This window comes from Protopterus annectens, chromosome 2.part2 (assembly GCF_019279795.1).
Source record: "Protopterus annectens isolate FY-2018-M chromosome 2.part2, PAN1.0, whole genome shotgun sequence".
NCBI classification, from domain to species: Eukaryota; Metazoa; Chordata; order Ceratodontiformes; family Protopteridae; genus Protopterus; species Protopterus annectens.
Window position 1 is genome coordinate 593,170,352 of NC_056730.1, and position 20,911 is coordinate 593,191,262.

The 20,911-nt window shown below is 42.0% G+C and overlaps 1 protein-coding gene across 2 annotated transcripts in view; it reads left to right on the forward strand.

Annotated features, from left to right (window-relative positions):
* CCT7 (chaperonin containing TCP1 subunit 7) overlaps positions 1-20,911 on the forward strand; it is a 1,331,840-nt gene that overhangs the window by 1,003,083 nt on the left and 307,846 nt on the right. For both annotated transcript variants that reach the window (XM_044064044.1, XM_044064045.1), the window contains one exon: positions 4,259-4,356. In XM_044064044.1, coding sequence (XP_043919979.1) covers positions 4,259-4,356 — 98 coding nt within the window. The remainder of the gene's footprint in view (positions 1-4,258; positions 4,357-20,911) is intronic.

Consider the following 20,911-nt stretch of genomic DNA (forward strand, 5'->3'; position numbering starts at 1 on the left):
CCAAACGTTTGACACAAGTCTAATGCCTGCAGTGTTTAGTAAGAAAATCACAGACCTCAGTCATAAAAACTGCAGACAATCTCAAAGCCTTTTCCGTCTTCTCTGTGTCATACAGGCTACAGAGGTGCAATATCTGCCTGGAGTAGAGAGCCTAAACATGACCCTAACCTTCAAGGCTACAGCACATTTATAAGTCCAGTGTAGGCATAAACTCCTGCTCAAGAGATCTAGATCTCTCTTGCAACATAAATAGAACTTGGAGAACAGATATAAACATACCGCAGAATTACCACTTCTATGGAATAATATTGGTCTCTACATAAAACAAAGTAATTTTCTTACATTATTCAAACATAATCTGGACGAGTGGATGGATAACTGCAAATTCACCAGTTTTAACACCCCAGTCCTTCATGGATAGGGACAAAATGTAAATGTTCTGCTCATCTCTGGGTTATTCTTACTTAAAATGTAAGGTCTAAAAACTTCATGGGGACATATGATTAGGCTACTAAAGATGTTGTTCATTTGATCACTTTGAAATTCAGACTCTTAAGTCTCTTCAGAAAATAACAAGACTTTGTCTTCCAGAAGCAGCCATACAGGAAGGTACAAGAGCCTGCAGTAAACCCTGAATTTAGCCCAATAAATTAATCCTGTTCAGGGTAACTGAGACAGAAGACGTATATTTGTTTCTTTTTGACAGGAATATCTGAAGAAATAGACCTGCTTTTGACAGCAGTATCCTCCCCAGGCATGAGCACAGTTTTCTGGCTAAGCAGCATGGCATTCCCGTCCCCTTCTCACAGGGATGACAAAAGTGTCTAAACTTTGCCCACAAAGGGCACTCAAGCAACCACAGAGTTTGTGTCTAGCCCCAGGTCCGTGGTGGCTATAAGGACTACACGAGTGGGGTCCAAGGAAAAATGAGTGGCCTGAGGAACCAGCTTTGGCTGCAGCAGAGTTGTGCACATGCAGCTGAGGCATTTTGTCAGCCTGCTGTGGTGGCAAAGGCTGTTTAGCAGTCTTTATTTTTATGGTTGGAAGAAGGTAGAACTAACCAGTAAGTTGTTACATGGTTAAGCTTTAGAAGGTGCCCAGTTCCCTGGGAAGCTTTGTAGCAATAGTACGTAAAATGGGGGGGAGGTTTTAAAAAAAGTAACTTTTTTTCTTGTTAAAACATAACTAAAAGGTGCTTTAAACACTTGCCCAGTCCCCAAAAATAAAATGTTTCCCCACGGAAAGCAATTTAATTTAAACTTTTTTGTCACAAAAGTAAAAAGTAACGTGACAGTCAAAAATACATTTTCCTAGCTTAAATATTAAAGTTTTACAGAAAAAGTAATTTAAGTGGAAGGTTCCACCCCCCCCAAAGTTGAACGTATCTGCCCAGCAATAGAACACCTTTAGCCTGCCGTTGATCCTTGAAAGTCCGCAAAGGACCACTGTCTTCAGCATCAGGAAAACTCTGGAGAGCTTCACGTCCAAACCTGACTTAGCCCACCTCAAGCTAACTGTCTGGGTGTATGGAAGGTGCCCTGAAAGCTTTAGAAGCTGTCTGGCTGTTGTATCATTACCAGGATACAATCCATATAGCTAAAGCTACTGCAGCAGTAAGCATTTGAATATCGACTGTTATGGTAAGCTTACTTATACAACTGTAATATCCTCATGTATAAGTAGCATAGTAAGTACCTGTGAACAGTGTACTAGGAGAGAAAACAATATGCTGTAAGCCGCTTGTGTTAAGCCACTACAGTCTGGAGTGCCAGTGCAGTGTAGGAGTTAGTGGGCATTACTTAAATCAGCAGTTGGATGAAAGGTAATTCTTCTTGAGCCGCTGCATGATTTTCTTTTGTGGGGATTTTCTGTTATGATAACTGTGCACAGCTGTGCTTTTCAAAAGACTGTTTGCTCGAGGTTTTGAAGCACCCTTGCCTTCACTGTATGGTTGGCTTATTTGTTAGAGATAAGCTGGTAAAGAATTTCCATCACTCTTTCCATTTGTAGAGTAGGTTCTGCCAGTTGTCTCAAAAGCATTTTAATAAGTGAAGTTTGTACCCCGTATATATTTGGAATCCTCACCTTCACTAAATTAGATTGCTGTGGTCTCTTAGAGTTTAAACTGTCTTTGTCGAGTTTGTAGTGCGATGTTTAATTTGTCAAATGATTTCCTTTCTGTACAAGATTTCAGAGTAGGTTGTGATTATTCTGTCTTTTGGCACCACCGTGATGTCTATAGCTGATTTGGTTTCATTCTGCCTGCCTACTTGTGTTATGCCATAAAAGACTAATTGCCCAATATAAATTCTTTTAACTTTATTTTCAAGAGTTTGTCATTTAGTAGATATACTGAGTCTCTTTCCACTTTGGAAGTTATTTTATCACATGCCACCTATAGTCTACTACTTTTTCTTGCTGTTTGTTTTTTTTCATAATAATTTTCTGAGATTTTTTGTTTTGGATACATCCAGAATATTGAATGCCCTGAATAATATCGATATGAAAAAATAGACCCAAAAATGTAAAAACTGGAAAATTGAGCAGTTGTCTTAGAAGTTGCCCAAGGTTGTGGTGAGCAGGGGCTGAGTTTTTGCTTTTTCCCACTTTGGTGTAATCTCGGATTTGTTATATATAGTTAGGAAGGGGATTGTGGGGCGCCCCCCCCCCCCAATGTAGACTGTTTTCATTTTTTGTCAGTGTTTTGAGGGTTGATTTTTTTTTTGATCTGCCATTCTGTGCATTTGACATTCTGAATGTATCCTGTTTTTTTTTCTTGGATGCTTGTAACCTTGCACTGAGCTCTTTCTGTGTTACAGTAGGGAAAGGAGCATGTGGAAGCTTTGACTGATAGTCCTGCAACTGATTGGAGACTGTTCTTTTTTAGTCAGCCCGTGTTTTTGTGTGAAAGATATATGTGTGTGTGTGTGTGCGCGCATATGTGTGTGTGTGTATATATATGTATGTGTATATATATATATATATATATATATATGTGTGTGTGTGCGCATGCGTGTGTACATATATATGTATGTACACAATATATATATATATATATATATATATATATATATATATAAAATATACACACACATGTACATCTTTCACACAAAGAACACGGGCTGACTATATATATATATATATATATATATATATATATATATATATATATATATATATATATATATATATATATATATATATATATATATATAGTCAGCCGTGTTCTTTGTGTGAAAGATGTACATGTGTGTATATTTTATATATATATATATATATATATATATATATATATATATATATATATACATATACATACATATATATGTACACACACATATATATATATATATATATATACACATATATATGTGTGTGTGTGCGTGTGTACATATATATGTACACAATATATATATATATATATATATATATATATATATATAAAATATACACACACATGTACATCTTTCACACAAAGAACACGGGCTGACATATATATATATATATATATATATATATATATATATATATAAAATATACACACACATGTACATCTTTCACACAAAGAACACGGGCTGACATATATATATATATATATATATATATATATATGTCAGCCCGTGTTCTTTGTGTGAAAGATGTACATGTGTGTGTATATTTTATATATTTATATATATATATATATATATATATATATATTGTGTACATACATATATATGTACACACGCGCACACACACACACACACACACACATATATATATATATATATATATATATATATATATATATATAATATCTATAGACAGTGTAATAAATTCTAGTCAGCTGTTCTCCAAAAGCAGTTAATGCATTATTATAGTTAACATCATGAAACGTATTGTAAAGAAGGTAGACTTTCATAACTCAGAGTGATGAAACATAGCATCTGTACCATGATATGTTATTTGCCATAATATGCTATTGGTGCCATTACTTGGAACAGTAAGCAATGGGATCATTGCCCTACCCCAGTTAAATTGTATGAAATAAAATATAAGTAAATATTACGTATACTCCTGTTTTCTTGTAGATCTGTACTATACTTGTGTTTTTATATACATATGTTGTCTCTGGGCTCAGTGTTTGGCTGAAAATTTTTTGGAGCAGTTCATTTACTCAATTAACAAAGTTGTTATAAAATAAGTCTTTAAAACAACTCCAAATTTTGATTTCAGTTACCCTAACCAGGCGAGTCCTTTCTTGTCTTTTTTTTTGCAGGCATGTGGTGGCTCTATCCAAACCAGTGTTAATTCCTTGACTGATGAGGTACTTGGAGAGTGCACATTGTTTGAGGAAGTTCAAATTGGAGGAGAAAGGTAATTGTGCAAGCTGGTTTCATATGTATGGATTTTGTATGGCATTCCTTTGGAGCATTCTTTGGACTGTGCTTTAATGTGTGTTTGTGTGTGAGAGAGAGAGAATCTTAATTTCCAAAATAAAACGTGCAGCATGACACTTAAGAAAATAATTTACCTTTTCGAGCAAACGTTATGGTCCATTGTTAGTTGGTCTTTGATTGTGTATCTACTTTTCAACCCCATTTTGGCACTTTTTGGAATCTACCCTGGTTGCAGAAGTGTACAGTCTGTTACGTGAATATTGTTGCATACTGTGCTAGGAGAGTGCTGTGCTAGGAAGCCGCAGTGGTACAACAGTAGCGTTGTTGCCTCACAGCAAGAGGTTCTCCTGTTCGATTCACGTCTGGAGTGCCTTCTGTGTGGAGTCTGCATGTCCTCCCCGCGGTCGAATGGCCTCCGAAAGACATGCTTGAATGGGCGTGCCTTCGCTGAAGGTTGGACGTCGGGCTGGCAAGTCGGCACCATAAAAAATCTACTGCCAATCATTAGCGGACCGGAGTTCTGCTGTGGCGACCCCTAACCGGGAAAAGCCGAAAAGACAAACTGTGCTAGGAGAGAGTGCACATTGCTCCTGAGTACGCCAGTACTGTTTTGAAACTTGCATATTTCAGGTCTTGATTCTGGTGGAGCCCAAAGCATGACAAGTAAGTTTTAAGTGTGACAACTCAAATAATGAGCCAAGACCTGCCATAACACCTTTACTGATTTGAATTGGGAGAGTACAATGTGAAGCACTGCCATGAGTGGATGAAGTTTACCCCAGTTCAAGCAGTTTTTCAGATGAGGCATCTAAAATATCTTCCTATTTTGAGAATAGAGATTCTTGAAAGAGTCCACAAAGAATGAACAGGAGGGTCCCTGATGAGCCCAAGGTCTTTTTCAGAGCATGTAAAAAACAAAGTGGTTGCTTCAGTCCCAGATCTTTAAAATAACACTTTCAAAGAACTGCAGAAGTGGAGGCAGGCAAGTCTAGTTGTGAGGCATCTTCCTAGTCTGTGTGTGTCACATTCTCACCACTGACAAACAAGGCTTCAGTTTGCTCCCATCCTGTGCATTGATTTGTTGAGGGGCTGTGAAATTGTGCAGACACAGCTGCCCACTTGTGTGTTTTGCTTTTATTCAAATGCTACACATTCCTAGGTCTAATGATTGGAGCATACCTGCAGCTGGTCCTGTCCAGAGGAGGAGTCCCTGGCTGAAATTTAGTGTAAAACTCCAGACAGAGGGCTCTTTCCCCAGACCAGTGCCTAGATTCAGCAGAGCTTGTTTGTGCGTGTTAAATAGGATTACTGTAGTCATCCCTCTTAAGGAGGCCCTGTTCATTTTCTTAGATTTCAGGGTGCTCTCCAAGTTTATGGCCATCAGTGCATTCAGTTGTAGACTTTAAAGTGTAAAGCTGTTCTTTACCTGGACAACTGGCTCCTAGTAGATGTAAAATGGGGACAGGTAGATGTTTACCATGGAGTCTCTTATGCTCTTGTTCATTGCACATTGTACTGTTCATTGTAAAGTCCCATTTGTAGCCCTGTTAAATACTGATTTCTTCATAGTATGTCCCCTTTAAAGTCTATCCTGCAAACAGGATCAAACTGTTATAAGTTGTTCAGTCTCAAACAGTGGCAGCATTCTTATGTCATGTTTCTGGGCTCATTTAGCCAGAGCATTGGCTATATATCAAGCCTTTTTTATTTGAATACATCCTTAGGTGCGTATGCAGCAACTAAGCAAACTACTTGCAAGGTGATGTAAGCTGGATGTGATCTCTAGCTTTAGGTTTTCATTCAGGGCCACATTTATCAAGAGGTATGTTCTCACAAGGGTGACCACCCAGGAGGATAAACTTGGGGTGCTGTACTGTTGGATTATGTACCTCCTTATGCCATATGTTAAAGTTAACAAAGGGGAAAAAACTGCAGCAAACTACGTTTGATAAAACAAACAAGATAAAACAAAGACAACGAACAGCAGAAATGTTTAAGCTCCCAGGTTTCTCTTTCCTCAGTGTATAAAAATAAAAAGCATTTCTAAAATATACATATTTGACACAGCCAACCAATCACAACAGAAAAGCTAGATAACCAGTTAATCAATACAAAAGTACAAATTGCTGCAATATATATATATATTTTTTTTTTGCAGAAATGGTTTCAGGCTTACTGCCCCATTCAAGCCTGGAATTTTATCTGCATTCAATTCTAAAATACAAGCAAATTCAGCATTTTCCAATTTATTGTCCGTATCCCCACCTCTTGTGTTTTTCTGCAGCACTTTTATAGCTCTAAATTTAAAACTATGCATGTCCCCTTTATCATGTATATGTTTTGCCAAAGCATTTGATGTTCATCGTGCATACAGCTGCAGTCATAACAGATGGGTTCTCCTGCCGTCAGGCGGGTCCTCGGTCGGCCGAATTCCAAAGTCTAGGTCCGGCGTCGGTTGTCGTCGCTTTCTTTCCTGACGTCAGTGTGACAGGGGTATATAAGACACAGCCGACGCCATTTTCTTCAGTCTTTTTTGCCGCGCGGTGCCCGAAGCAGAAGCATTTCGCAAGTGCCGGTCGGCCAGCTCCTGAAATTACGAAAATTTGGAAACCGAAGTCTTTTTTAAAGCTAAGTACCCGGTTGGGGAAACTTTTCTTGCCTCAGACCGATGTCAGACAAAGTTAACAATTGTATTTCTTGTGGGAAGCAAATACCACATAAGGATTTCCATTCCCTCTGTATACCTTGTTTAGGCCCAGACCACGACGTCTCGGGCTGTCGCTTTTGTGCTACTTTCAATAAACGCACTAAGCGTCGGGCGGAGTTCGCCCAGCACTTTTTTGGTAAAGCTTTTGATTATAAAATGTCGTCGGAGACTCCGACTACCGTTTTGTCCAAAAAACGCAAGGACAAAGACCGACACGCGAGGTCCGCGGTCTCCACCGACACCACTCCAAAACCGGCTACACGTGGTCCGGTTCTCAGCGAGGCGCCTACGCAGCCCCTGACTACCGATGACACTTCTCTGGCAGTGTCCGCAGGTGCCTCGGCCCATACCCTGACTACAGCTACCGAAGCCACTGTGAGTGTTGAGCCTCTTAATGTGGACAGGTCCACTTCCACCCATGGTGTCTTTAGACCCTCATCTTCCTTTTCCATAAAGGCCTTTACTAAGTCCAAATCAGCCATGCATCCCAAGAGGCCTGTTGCACAGGGCCCATCTCCAGGTCCCATGCCTAAAAAGCAGATGCTCAAAATGGCTGAGGATTTAATTACTCTTATCAGGGGTTCCCAACCCCCTCCGGACAAGAGACCCAGAGTGGAGGAAGATTCTCCCTCTTCTGACCAGGGCGCCATTATTTCAGAACATTCTGATGAAGAGGAACACTCGTACTCTCCTTTTGAAGATTCTGATGCAGAGCAGTCCATTCCTTCTGTATCTCCCCCAGAGGATTTTTCTTCGGGAAACCTTGCATACCTTGAGGGAACACTTCCATTGGGAAGGCCAAGATTTTTCAGATTCCAAGAAAAGACTTAGGGAATTTCTTTTGCTACCTCAGCACAGACCTCTGGCGATACCTCCTGTCTTGGACATACTTGATGATGTTTACTCGAGGCTTGCCTTAATCCGGATTCCCTGCCTCCTGCCCCAGTCAAGCCTGATAGGTACTACAGAGTTCCTAACTCACACCAATTTCTTTACAAAAGCCATAATGCTGACCCTGAAACCATTTCTCAAGGCCCCAAGGGAATGAAGGCCTCTACTGCTAAGAATCCATTACCTTCCGAAAGAGAGTCTAGATCCTTAGAAAGGTGGGGAAAAAAGGTATATACCTCGGCCACCCTAGCCATGAGGGCCTTAAATTGTCAGTTCCATATGCTTAAATATCAGCAGTTTCTGTTATCACAATTAAGGAATAAAATGTCACAACCTGAACAACCAGATTTGAAGGAGTTGCAGGATATGATGCATAGTGCAGAACAAGTGGGTAAACGCACCTTACAATGTGGCTATGATGCACTAGAGGCCTCAAGTAGAGCTGCTGTTAGAGGATCAGCCATTCGTAGACATGCCTGGCTTAGGGAACAAACCTTGCCTGATCATGTTAAAGCTAAACTATTAGATGCTCCTTTACAAAAGGATGTATTTGGTACTAATGCTGAGGAGATACTACGGAAAATGGAAGAAAATGCTTAATCTATGCAAACTGTCAAAGCTTTTCTACAGGTACAACCACCACGTTTTAGCAGAAGTTGGCCTTCAAAAAACTGGTCCTTTCCAGCCACGGACAAGCCCCATAGAGGTAGATACAGGCGCACAAGGGGCAGAGGACAATCTCAAGGATCATATAGAGGCAGACAATGGCAAACTCCAGCACCAAGAGGTGGCGAAGACAGTGCACAACAATACAGGAAACAAACCCAATGACTTTCCTCCCAAGGGTGCTGCCAGTTGAGACTTGCTTGGCATGCAAAGGGGAAAGCTGGCCTTATTTTCAAAAAAATTGGCATATTATCACAACAGACAAATGGATCCTGGACATTATAAACAGAGGCTACAGATTTCGTTTTCACACTCTTCCAAAAATGAGAGGCATGCCGAACCTGCCACACAATCAAAGGGGCAGAGGCTCAAATACAAATTTCAAAGCTCATGGTCATGAAAGCTATTCAAGAGGTACCTACTCACGAACAAGGTCAAGGTTTTTATTCCAGACTATTCCTGGTACCAAGGAAGGGAACCGATTGGAGACCCATTTTGGACTTATCCATCCTAAACACATTTCTACTCGTACCAAAATTCAAGATGCTCACCTTACAGCAGCTTCTTCCCATGCTGGGCAAGGAGTCTTGGCTGGTAACATTGGACCTCAAGGAGGCATACCTGCATGTCCCAATCAGACAAAACTGCAGAAGATACCTCAGATTTCTTGCAGGTTCAATCCACTATCAATTCTCTGCATTGCCCTTTGGCTTATCTACTGCGCCCAGAGTTTTCACGAAATGCCTGGCATCAGTAATTGCCTACTGCAGACTTCAAGGGATACAAATTTACCCTTATTTGGACGATTGCCTGATCCAAGCGGACAGCAAACACATACTTCTGGAACATCTGGCTTATGTAACACAGTTATTGAATTCTCTGGGATACACAGTCAACAAAGAGAAATCCAGGCTAACACCATCTCAGAAAATAATTTTCCTGGGTACCAACTTGGACACAAACACCCAGATGGCCTATCTTACGCCAGAAAAACAGGGACAACTAACTCAGTACTTCAAAATACTAGCAAATTGTATCAGGCTAACTGCAAGGAAAATCCTGCAGGCTCTGGGCTTCATGGCATCTTGCATTCTTCTAATCCCATGTGCAAAGTTGCATATGAGGAAACTTCAATGGTACCTAAAAAACCTATGGTCTCAACACAGCCACAGTTTGGAAACAATAATACCACTAATCCCATGTTTGCAAAAGGAATTTCTATGGTGGGCCCAAGCATGCCAAACAAACACAGGTCTACCATTCTGCAAGCCTCAAGCAAATCAAGTCATCACAACAGACGCCTCAGACTACGCCTGGGGGGCACACATGACAGACAGGTGCATTCAGGGCAAATGGTCCCAAAAGGAAAAACACCTTCACATCAATCAAAAGGAAATGCTAGCAGTGATAAATGCAATTACAGCTTTCAAGGACCTCCTGCATCCAGGGCAATTATTGATAAGAACAGACAACACCACAGTAATGTGGTACATAAACAAGGAGGAACACATTCATACCCCCTGTGCAGGCTGGCCATGTCACTTTGGAACTTGGCTCTGGAATGGCAAATCGAACTTCAAGCACAGTACCTGCCAGGTTTGGAAAACACGCTGGCAGACAATCTAAGCAGAAATATGACAGACCCGCACGAATGGAAGTTGCATCCTCAAGTGTTTACAAAGATAATCCAAGCGTGGGGAAGGCCAGACATAGATCTCTGCCTCCCACAGGAATCCTCAATTGACAAAATTCTGCTCAAGGACATTCCATCCAAAGGCCTGGAGAGTGGACGCCCTTTATTTCAGTTGGGCAGCACGGACAGTTTACGCCTTCCCACCTTTGCCTCTTCTGCCCAAGGTGCTCTTGTAAGCAAGAGCAGACAGACCGAAGATGATACTGATTGCTCCAGACTGGCCAAGACAACACTGGTACCCACTCCTGAGGAGCCTAACACATTCTCCTCCCTGGACCCTACCTCTAATGCCTCTTCTACTGACTCAGCACAGCTACAAAACTCTTCACAGTCAGCTGAAAACACTCAATCTGGCTGCATGGAAAATTCCTTAACACCACAACAGACCCTACTCTCCAAGGAGGTGCAGGATGTCATTTTGGAGGCCAGAAGGCCATCTACTAGAAAGGCTTACTCCGCAAAATGGAAACGGTTTTGCGCTTGGAATGAGAAAAAAGGCCAGGATCCTAGAAAACTGAATTTACCTCAGATATTACAGTAACTAGCTGAGCTGTTGAACAGTGGACTTTCATTTTCCTCCATCAAAATCCATGCCTCAGCCATTTCTGCAGAATACAACACTGATCCACCCTTATTCTCCCATCCACTCTTAAGACAGTTCCTCAGAGGGGCTAAGAATATAAGACCTCCAAGGAAACAACCAATACCAGCCTGGGATCTTAATTACATTCTAGAAAAATTAACATTGCCTCCCTTTGAACCAGCTGCCTCAACAGATTTGCAATATTTGTCCTGGAAAACAGCTTTTCTTCTGGCCATTACCTCAGCTCGTAGGGTTTCGGAACTACAAGCCCTCATGGCTGTGCAGCCCTTTCTCATCTTCCATCAGGACAGGGTTTCCCTACGAACCAACCCGTCATTTATGCCTAAGGTAGTATCCAGGGTAGCTTTAAATCAGGCCATACACTTACCTACCTTTTACCCCAATCCTCAAAACAAAGGGGAAAGGCTGCTACATTCCTTAGACATCCATAGACAGCTTTGTTACTATTTGGACAGAACAAAGCCTTTCAGGAAATCAGAACAACTCTTTTTGTGTCCTATGCTGTTAGGAGCTCAAGGGAAGCCAATTTCCAAACAGACAATTTCAAAATGGATAGGCCACTGCATACGGTTTTGTTACTCCTTTCATGGTAAATCTGTACCTGTAGGCATCAGATCCCACTCCACAAGGGCCACAGCTACCTCTGCAGCCTTCCTCAGAGGAGTCCCTACCAAAGATATTTTGGAGGCAGCCACTTGGAGTTCTGTGCATACCTTCACTAAACACTACCACCTACCTTTATACTCCAAAACTAGAGCAGGCTTTGCCACTGCTGTGTTGCAGGGCATTCTGGCTCCTCCCAGTTCCACCTAGTGCCTACCACCCTGTGCGTAGCTTTGGGATTCTACCCATCTGTTATGATTGTAGCTGTATGCACGATGAACATAGTACAGTTTTGTACCTACCATAAATGTAGATGTTCGAGTGCTAATACAGCTGCAGTCCAGGTTTCCCTCCCTCCTTCCCCTCTGGGTACAGACCTAGTGGCTAACTCCTCATCTTACAACTTGACTGGGTTATCCTTCTATGGTGTATTTGCTTGCAACTACTGTTTTTTGATTATATTGCAATGCATGATTATATAGTATATATATATATATATATATATATATATATATATATATATATATATATATATGTATATGTATATGTATATATATATATATATATATATATATATATATATATATATATATATATTGCCTTCCTTCTGGGGGCACCTGACATCTGGGGCAAGAAAGACTGAAGAAAATGGCGTTGGCTGTGTCGTGTATACCCCTGTCGCACTGACGTCAGGAAAGAAAGCGACGACAACCGACACAGGACCTAGACTTTGGAATTCGGCCGACCGAGGACCCGCCTGACGGCAGGAGAACCCATCTGTTATGACTGCAGCTGTATTAGCACTCGAACATCTACATTTATGGTAGGTACAAAACTGTACTTTTCTACATTACTTTTAATTTCAGACCTATGTTCTATGATTCGTTCCTTTAACATTCTAGAGCATTTTCCCACATAGAATGCTGAACATAATGTAGAAGTAGCCAAATACACATGTGTTGTGATACAACTAGCATAGTTATCAAAACTGTATTTTCTTTGACTGATAGGATGCATGAAGGAGGGATCAGTAATTACATCCTTACAGCAACTACATCCAAGGCAGGGATAGGTTCCTTTCCTACAACTTTCAGACCTTTCTTTATTCCTCCCCACCTGTAGTTTCTTATAGCAGAGTCTACTTTTAAGGTTTTTCTCATTTCTATAAGCAGAAACAGGATAATCATTTATAATCCCTTTTAATTCAGGCATAGTCAATAGTACATTCCAGTATTTTCTAAATTTTCTCAATATCTTGTGACCTATTATTGTAAGCTAATACATATCTTAACTTATTCTCCTCTGTGTCCTATCAAATCCCCTGATTCATTAACTTGCTTGAAATAAGGGGCCATACTCCCATTCGTTTCTCTTATGACCTCATCCATCACCTGATGGACCACATTTGGTACATAGCCCCTATCTATAAATTCCAGAGCCATCTCATTCATTTGCTGTATGTTAGTATTCAATCTACTCACCCTACAAAACTGACTTTTTAATATGCCCTTGAAAATATGTGGGGCATGCATGCGGTTCTCTGTGTGTATCTATTAGCATGGACTATTTTCTTATGTGCACTAGTTTTAATACTATGATCATTCTTTTCTAGCCTTATGTCCAAGTAAGTAATTGATTCAGATGAGCATTCCATCTTAAAACTTAGAAAGTTTGTGCTATTTTCTAAATATTGCACAAATTCTTACTCATTTCATCCCCTTCCCAGAGCAGAAAGCAGTCGTCCACAAATCTCTTATAGAAAAGAACATTTGCATTTACATACCCTTCATTCCTATAAACATATTTCTTTTCCTGTTGGTTGAGTACAAAATTAGCATCGGTATTAGCCATGGGCGTACCCATGGCAACCCCTAAGGTTTGTAAATATGGTTTCCCATCAAACAAGAAAATATTAGTTAGGATAATTTCAATACTCCGACAAATGTTCTCTATCTCCCTATGTGACATAGTTTCCATATTTAGAAACTCACGTATTGCTTCCACTCCATACTGATTCAGTATTACTGTGAACAGCGAGTTAATGTCTAAACATACAAACAAAAAATTGAGATGCTTATAACCATTAAACCACCTAGCTAATTGTATTAAAAAAATCAGCAGATTATTTTATTTAGCTCTTACAAATATGCAAATATTTGTTCAATACATTTTGTATGTAAACCGAAAGGGGTTTTGTTATCCAACCCCTCCCTGAGACAGTTGGTCTTACGGGGGGAGGGTTGGTTAAATACTTATATAGTTTGGGTAATCCATATATAAATGGTAAAATTGGAAATGGCACAGTAAAAAAGTTGAACAATTCCAAGGGTATTTCATTCTTAATTTGTATCTCATATATGGCTATATTTATATTAGAAATACATTTTCTCACTTGATTAAAATCTATTCTCAAAAAAGTTTCATCACCATTTAAAATATCATGCATAAGTTTCATATAATCCTCCTTAAACAAAACAATCGCCCCCCTCCTTTGTCAGCTTAATAATCAAGCTGTGTTAACTGTCTAGCTTTCTCAAAGTTGCTCGCTCATTTCTAGACAAATTAAAAAATCTACTTGTCTGATCTCTTTTACACATAAATCATAAAAGCTGAAATAATAGGCAAACTATAAGGAACAAATGTATTCGCTCTCTTGCATTTATTATTAACATTCACACTAGTCTTTAAACAGTATCTTTAGGTTAAGTTCCTTGTGAATAATTTCAGGTCAGTAAGCGTATCGGGCACACTATTAGCACCACTTGGTATAAACTGCAGACCTCTTTCCAAAATATTTAGATCATCAAATGATGAATAATTCAATAAATTTAAAATATTCCCATTTACGGTATCTATTTTGGCCGCACCATCTTGTTCCAACCTTGTGGGCTGTTATTTCGCTTCAGGAAATGCGAGCGTTGTCCTGACCTCCCTCGCGAAGTCGACCTGGGCTTCACTTCCACTTTCCCCAGTAACTTCGCGGCTACAGAATTTGAATATTTTTGAAAAATCCTCTCGTACCTTCATATTCACATTACCTGCAGTGTTCTTACTTATGCGTTCATCTATTGAGCGTGCCCCATGTAATTGTTGTGAGCTTTGTAAGCTCTGAACAGGCTCCTGTTGGTCGCCCGTTTTCTTCTCAACACCAAAGTGACTCAATTCAGCCTTGCTGATTCGCTGGCACTGTAAGATGTTCTTCGTGTTTCACTGTTGCAGTCATCACACTTTGAGGGCTACCTGCAGGCAGATAACCAGTCAGCCTGAATACCAGAGTCTTAGGATTTCTGCGGCTGATGCTGTCGCCTCTTCCATGACGTCAGGTCATCAGGGGTATAAAACATTCAGCAGATGCCATTATATCAGCTTTTCTTGCTGCGTGGGAGCCCGAAGCAGGTTGCAAGTGCCAGTCGGCCGCTACCTGAAATTTTCGTTTTATCGAGTTTCAAACCTGAAGTCTTCTAAAGCTAAGTACCTTGTTGGGGATCTTTTTTTCTTGCTCTAACTGATGTCAGAAAATTAACAATTATCTTGCCTGTGGAAAGCAAATCACCTCAGAGATTTTCATTCTTACTGCGTCACCTTTTTAGGCCCAGACCACGATGATGTTCATCGTGCATTACAGCTGCAGTAATCACATATGGGTTTTCAGCCGGCAGGCGGTCCCTCGGTCGGCCGAATTCCAAAGTCTTGGTCCGGCGTCGGTTGTTGTCGCGTACTCTTCTGACGTCAGGAAGGCTAGAGTATAAAAGACACAGCCGACGCCATCTTCTTCAGTCTTTTTTGCCACGCGGTGCCCGAAGCAGAAGCAGTTAGCAAGTGCCGGTCGGCCAGCTCCTGAATTACAAAAAATTTTGGACCGAAGTCTTCATTAAAGCTAAGTACCCCGTTGGGGAATCTTTTCTTGCCTCAGACCGATGTCAGAAAAAGTTAATAATTGTATTTCTTGTGGGAAGCAAATACCGCATAAGGATTTCCATTCCCTTTGCATACCTTGTTTGGGCCCAGACCACGACGTCTCGGGCTGTCGCTTTTGTGCTACCTTCAATAAACGCACTATCAAGCGTCGGGCGGAGTTCGCCCAGCACTTTTTTGGTAAAGCGTTTAATTATAAAATGTCGTCGGATACTCCGACTACCGCTATGTCTAGAAAACGCAAAGAAAAGGACCGCCAGTCGAGAACCGCGGTCTCCACCGACACCACGCCGAAGCAAGCTCCACGTGGTCCGGTTCTCAGTGAGACGCCTTTGCAGTCCCTGACTACCGACGACACTCCTCGGCGGGGTCTTCTATACCCGAGACCGCTGGTTCTTCGGCCCTTTCCCAGACTACAACCGAAGCCCCTGCTTATGTCGAGCCTACCAATGTGGATAGATCTACATCCACCCATGGTGTATTTAGGCCTTCATCATCTTTCTCTATCAAGGCCTTCACTAAATCCAAAACAGCCAAGCAACTTACTAGGCCTGCTACACAAGGCCCAAGACCTGGGCCCACGCCTCAGAAGCACATGCTTAAAATGGCTGAGGACCTTATCACTCTTATCAGAGGCTCCCAGGCCCCTCCGGACAAGAGACCCAGAGTAGAGGAGGATTCTCCTACTTCTGACCAAGAATCCATTTTATCAGAACATTCTGATGCTGAAGAACACTCTTATTCCCCTTTTGAGGATTCGGATGCAGAGCAGTCTATTCCTTCTGTATCCCCCCCTGAGGATTTTTCTTTTGGGGAAACCTTACACTCTTTGAGAGAGCACTTCCACTGGGAAGGCCAAGACTTTTCAGATTCCAAGAAAAGGCTTAGGGAATTTCTCTGGTTACCTCAGCATAGACCTTTGGCTATTCCTCCTGTTTTGGAGGTATTGGATGATGTCTACTCGGAGGCCTGCCTTAATCCTGATTCTCTGCCTCCTGCACCAGTTAAGCCGGATAGGTATTACAGAGTACCTAATTCTCATCAGTTCCTCTACAAAGGCCATAATGCAGACCCTGAAACTATTTCTCAAGGCCCTAAAGGAATTAAGGCCTCCACGGCCAAGAATCCACTTCCTGCGGAAAGGGAATCTAGATCTTTAGAAAGGTGGGGTAAGAAGGTTTACACCTCGGCCACCCTAGCCATGAGGGCCTTAAACTGCCAGTTTCATATGATTAAATACCAACAATTCCTGTTATCACAATTAAAGACCAAAATGTCACAGCCTGAACAACCAGATTTAAAAGAGTTGCAGGATATGATGCATAGTGCTGAACAAGTGGGTAAGCACACCTTACAATGTGGTTATGATGCCCTAGAGGCCTCCAGCAGATCGGCCGCTACCGGATCAGTTATTCGCAGACATGCATGGCTAAGGGAACAAAATCTGCCAGACCAGGTGAAAGCAAAAATTCTGGATGCACCTTTACATAAGGATGTTCTTATTTGTGCTAATGCTGAGGATATATTACGTAAAATGGAAGAAAAAGCAAAATCTATGCAAACTGTCAAAGCTTTCTTACAGGTTCAGCCACCACGGTTCAGCAGGAATTGGCCTTCAAAAAACTGGTCCTTTCCAACCACTGACAAGCCCCAAAGAGGCAGATACAGTCGCGGAAGGGGCAGAGGACAACCCCAAGGGTCCTATAGATGCAGACAATGGCAATCACCAGCACCAAGAGGTGGTGACGACAGTGCACAGCAGTACAGGAAGCAGACTCAATGACTCCCTCATTTCCATGCCAAGCAAAATTCAGCTGGCAGCACCTTTGGGAGGAAAACTGGCACTATTTGCAAACAATTGGCATATTGTCACAACAGACAAATGGATTCTGGACATAATAAACAGAGGCTACAAATTCCATTTTCACACTCTTCCAAAAATGAGAGGCATGCCAAACCTACCACAAAATCAAAGGGTAGAGGCACAACTACAAATTGCAAAGCTCCTAAACATGAGGGCTATACAAAAGGTACCTACGCACCAACAAGCACAAGGTTTTTATTCAAGGCTTTTTCTGGTGCCAAGAAAAGGAAGCGACTGGAGACCCATACTGGACTTATCCATTCTAAACACATTTCTTCTCGTGCCAAAATTCAAGATGCTCACATTACAGCAACTCCTTCCCATGCTGGGCAAGGGGTTTTGGCTGGTAACATTGGACCTCAAGGAGGCATACCTGCATGTCCCAATCAGACAAAGTTGCAGAAGATACCTCAGATTTCTTGCAGGTTCAAACCACTATCAATTCTCTGCATTGCCCTTTGGCTTATCTACTGCGCCCAGAGTATTCACCAAGTGCCTGGCATCAGTGATTGCATACTGCAGACTTCAAGGGATACAAATTTACCCTTATCTGGACGACTGCCTGATCCAAGCGGACAGCAAACACTTACTTCTGAAACACCTGGCATATGTGACACGCTTACTGCTTTCTCTGGGATACACCATCAACAAGGAGAAATCAAAGCTAACACCCTCTCAGAAAATAACCTTCCTGGGTGCCAACTTGGACACAAACACCCAGACGGCTTACCTTACGCCAGAAAAACAAGGGCAACTATCTCATTACTTCAAAATGCTTGCAAAAAGTACCAGGCTTACTGCAAGGAAAATCCTGCAGGCTCTGGGTTTCATGGCATCTTGCATTCTTCTAATCCCATGCGCAAAGTTGCACATGAGGAAACTTCAATGGTACCTAAAAAAATCTATGGTCTCAACAGTTACAGCTTGGAAGCGGAGATTCCAATAATTCCCTGTCTTCAAAAGGAATTCATATGGTGGGCCCAAGCTTGCCAAGTAAACACAGGCCTCCCATTCTGCAAGCCTCAAGCTACACAAGTCATAACCACAGACGCTTCAGATTACGCCTGGGGAGCGCACATGAAGGACAGGTGCATTCAGGGCAGATGGCCCCAAAAAGAAAAGCACCTTCACATCAATCAAAAAGAAATGCTGGCAGTAATAAATGCAATCTCAGCGTTCAGAGAATTCCTGCATCCAGGACAACTGCTCATAAGAACAGACAACACCACAGTAATGTGGTACATAAACAAGGAGGGACTCATTCATACCCCTTGTGCAGACTAACCATGACTCTTTGGAACCTGGCTCTGGAAAGACAAATGGAACTTCAGGCACAGTACCTGCCAGGAATGGAAAACACACTGGCAGACACTCTGAGCAGGCATATGACAGACCCTCACGAATGGAAGCTACATCCGCACGTATTTACAGAGATTGTTCAAGCGTGGGGAAGGCCAGATATAGATCTTTTTGCCTCCCACAGAAATCATCAATTAAAAAGGTTTTGCTCGAGGACCTTCCACCCAAAGGCCTGGAAAGTGGACGCTCTTTCCTTCACATGGACAACTCGGTCAGTTTATGCATTCCCACCACTACCTCTACTGCCCAAGGTACTTTTGAAAGGAAGAACAGACAAGCCGAGGATGATACTGATTGCTCCAGACTGGCCGAGACAACACTGGTATCCACTTCTGAGGAGCCTAACACACACACTCCTCCATGGCCCCTACCTCTAACACCTCTACTGCTGACGCAGAACAATTTCAAAACCCTTCACAGTCAGCTGAAAACTCTCAGCCTAGCTGCATGGAAAATTCCTTAACATCACATCAGACACTACTCTCCAAAGAAGTGCGGGATGTCATTTTGGAGGCCAGAAGACCATCTACTAGAAAAGCTTACTCTGCAAAATGGAAGCGATTTTGCTGTTGGAATGAAAAACGAGGGCAGGACCCTAGAAAATTGAACCTACCTCAGATTTTACAGTACCTAGCTGAACTTTTGAGCAATGGACTTTCATTTTCCTCAATCAAAATACATGCCTCAGCAATCTCTGCAGAATTCAACATGGATCCTCCTTTATTCTCACACCCACTCCTACGACAGTTCCTCAGAGGGGCCAAGAACATAAGACCTCCAAGGAAACAGCCAGTGCCAGCTTGGGACCTTAACTATGTACTGGAAAAATTGACATTACCTCCCTTTGAACCAGCTGCTTCAACAGAATTACAATATTTGTCCTGGAAAACAGCTTTTCTCCTGGCCATCACTTCAGCTCGTAGAGTATCTGAGTTACAGGCCCTCATGGCGGTGCAGCCATTCCTCATATTCCATCAGGACAGGGTTTCGCCTGCTACCAACCCTTCCTTTATGCCTAAAGTGGTATCTAGGGTAGCCTTAAACCAGGCCATACACCTTCCTACCTTCTACCCTAACCCTCAAAACAAAGGGGAAAGGCTGCTTCACTCTTTAGACATCCATAGGCAGCTACGTTATTACTTGGACAGAACCAAATCCTTCAGAAAATCAGATCAACTCCTAGTTTCCTATGCAGTGGGGGGTCAAGGGAAACCTGTTACTAAACAGACCATTTCCAAGTGGATTGGTCACTGCATACGCTTTTGTTATTCCTATCATGGAAAGCTTGTCCCTACTGGTATCAGACCCCACTCCACTAGGGCCACTGCCACCTCTACAGCCTTCCTCAGAGGAGTGCCTACTAAAGATATCTTGGAGGCAGCCACTTGGAGTTCTGTACATACCTTCACAAAACACTACCATCTGCCTTTATACTCCAGAACAAGAGCAGGTTTTGCTACTGCAGTTCTGCAGGGCATTCTAGCTCAACCCAGTTCCGATAGTACCTACCACCCTATGCATAGCTTTGGGATTCTACCCATATGTGATTACTGCAGCTGTAATGCACGATGAACATAGTACAGTTTTGTACCTACCATAAATGTAGATGTTCGAGGGCTATTACAGCTGCAGTACAGGTTTCCACCCTCCTTCCCCACTTGGTAAGACCTTGGGGTCTGAATAACTATTCATACCTGCTGACTGGGTTATCCTGCTATGTTTTATTTGCTTACTTTTGTGTATTAGACTTATTTATGTATTGCCTTCCTTTTGGGGGCACCTGACATCTGGGGCAAGAAAGACTGAAGAAGATGGCGTCGGCTGTGTCTTTTATACTCTAGCCTTCCTGACGTCAGAAGAGTACGCGACAACAACCGACGCCGGACCAAGACTTTGGAATTCGGCCGACCGAGGGACCGCCTGCCGGCTGAAAACCCATATGTGATTACTGCAGCTGTAATAGCCCTCGAACATCTACATTTATGGTAGGTACAAAACTGTACTTTTCTCGCTGTCGGTTTTGTGCCCTGTTCAACACCCAAACTATTCATCGTCTGGCTATTTTTGTCGCCAAATTATTTTGCTCCCGTTCGCTGTGTTCTGAAATGGCTTCCATAAGCCATCCGACTACCGATCTTCCGAAAAAACATAAGGATAAAGACAGAGAGATCCGCATAGGTCCAAAACTGCTGACATCGCTTCCGTTAAGCTAGATGCCAGTCCGCCAGTA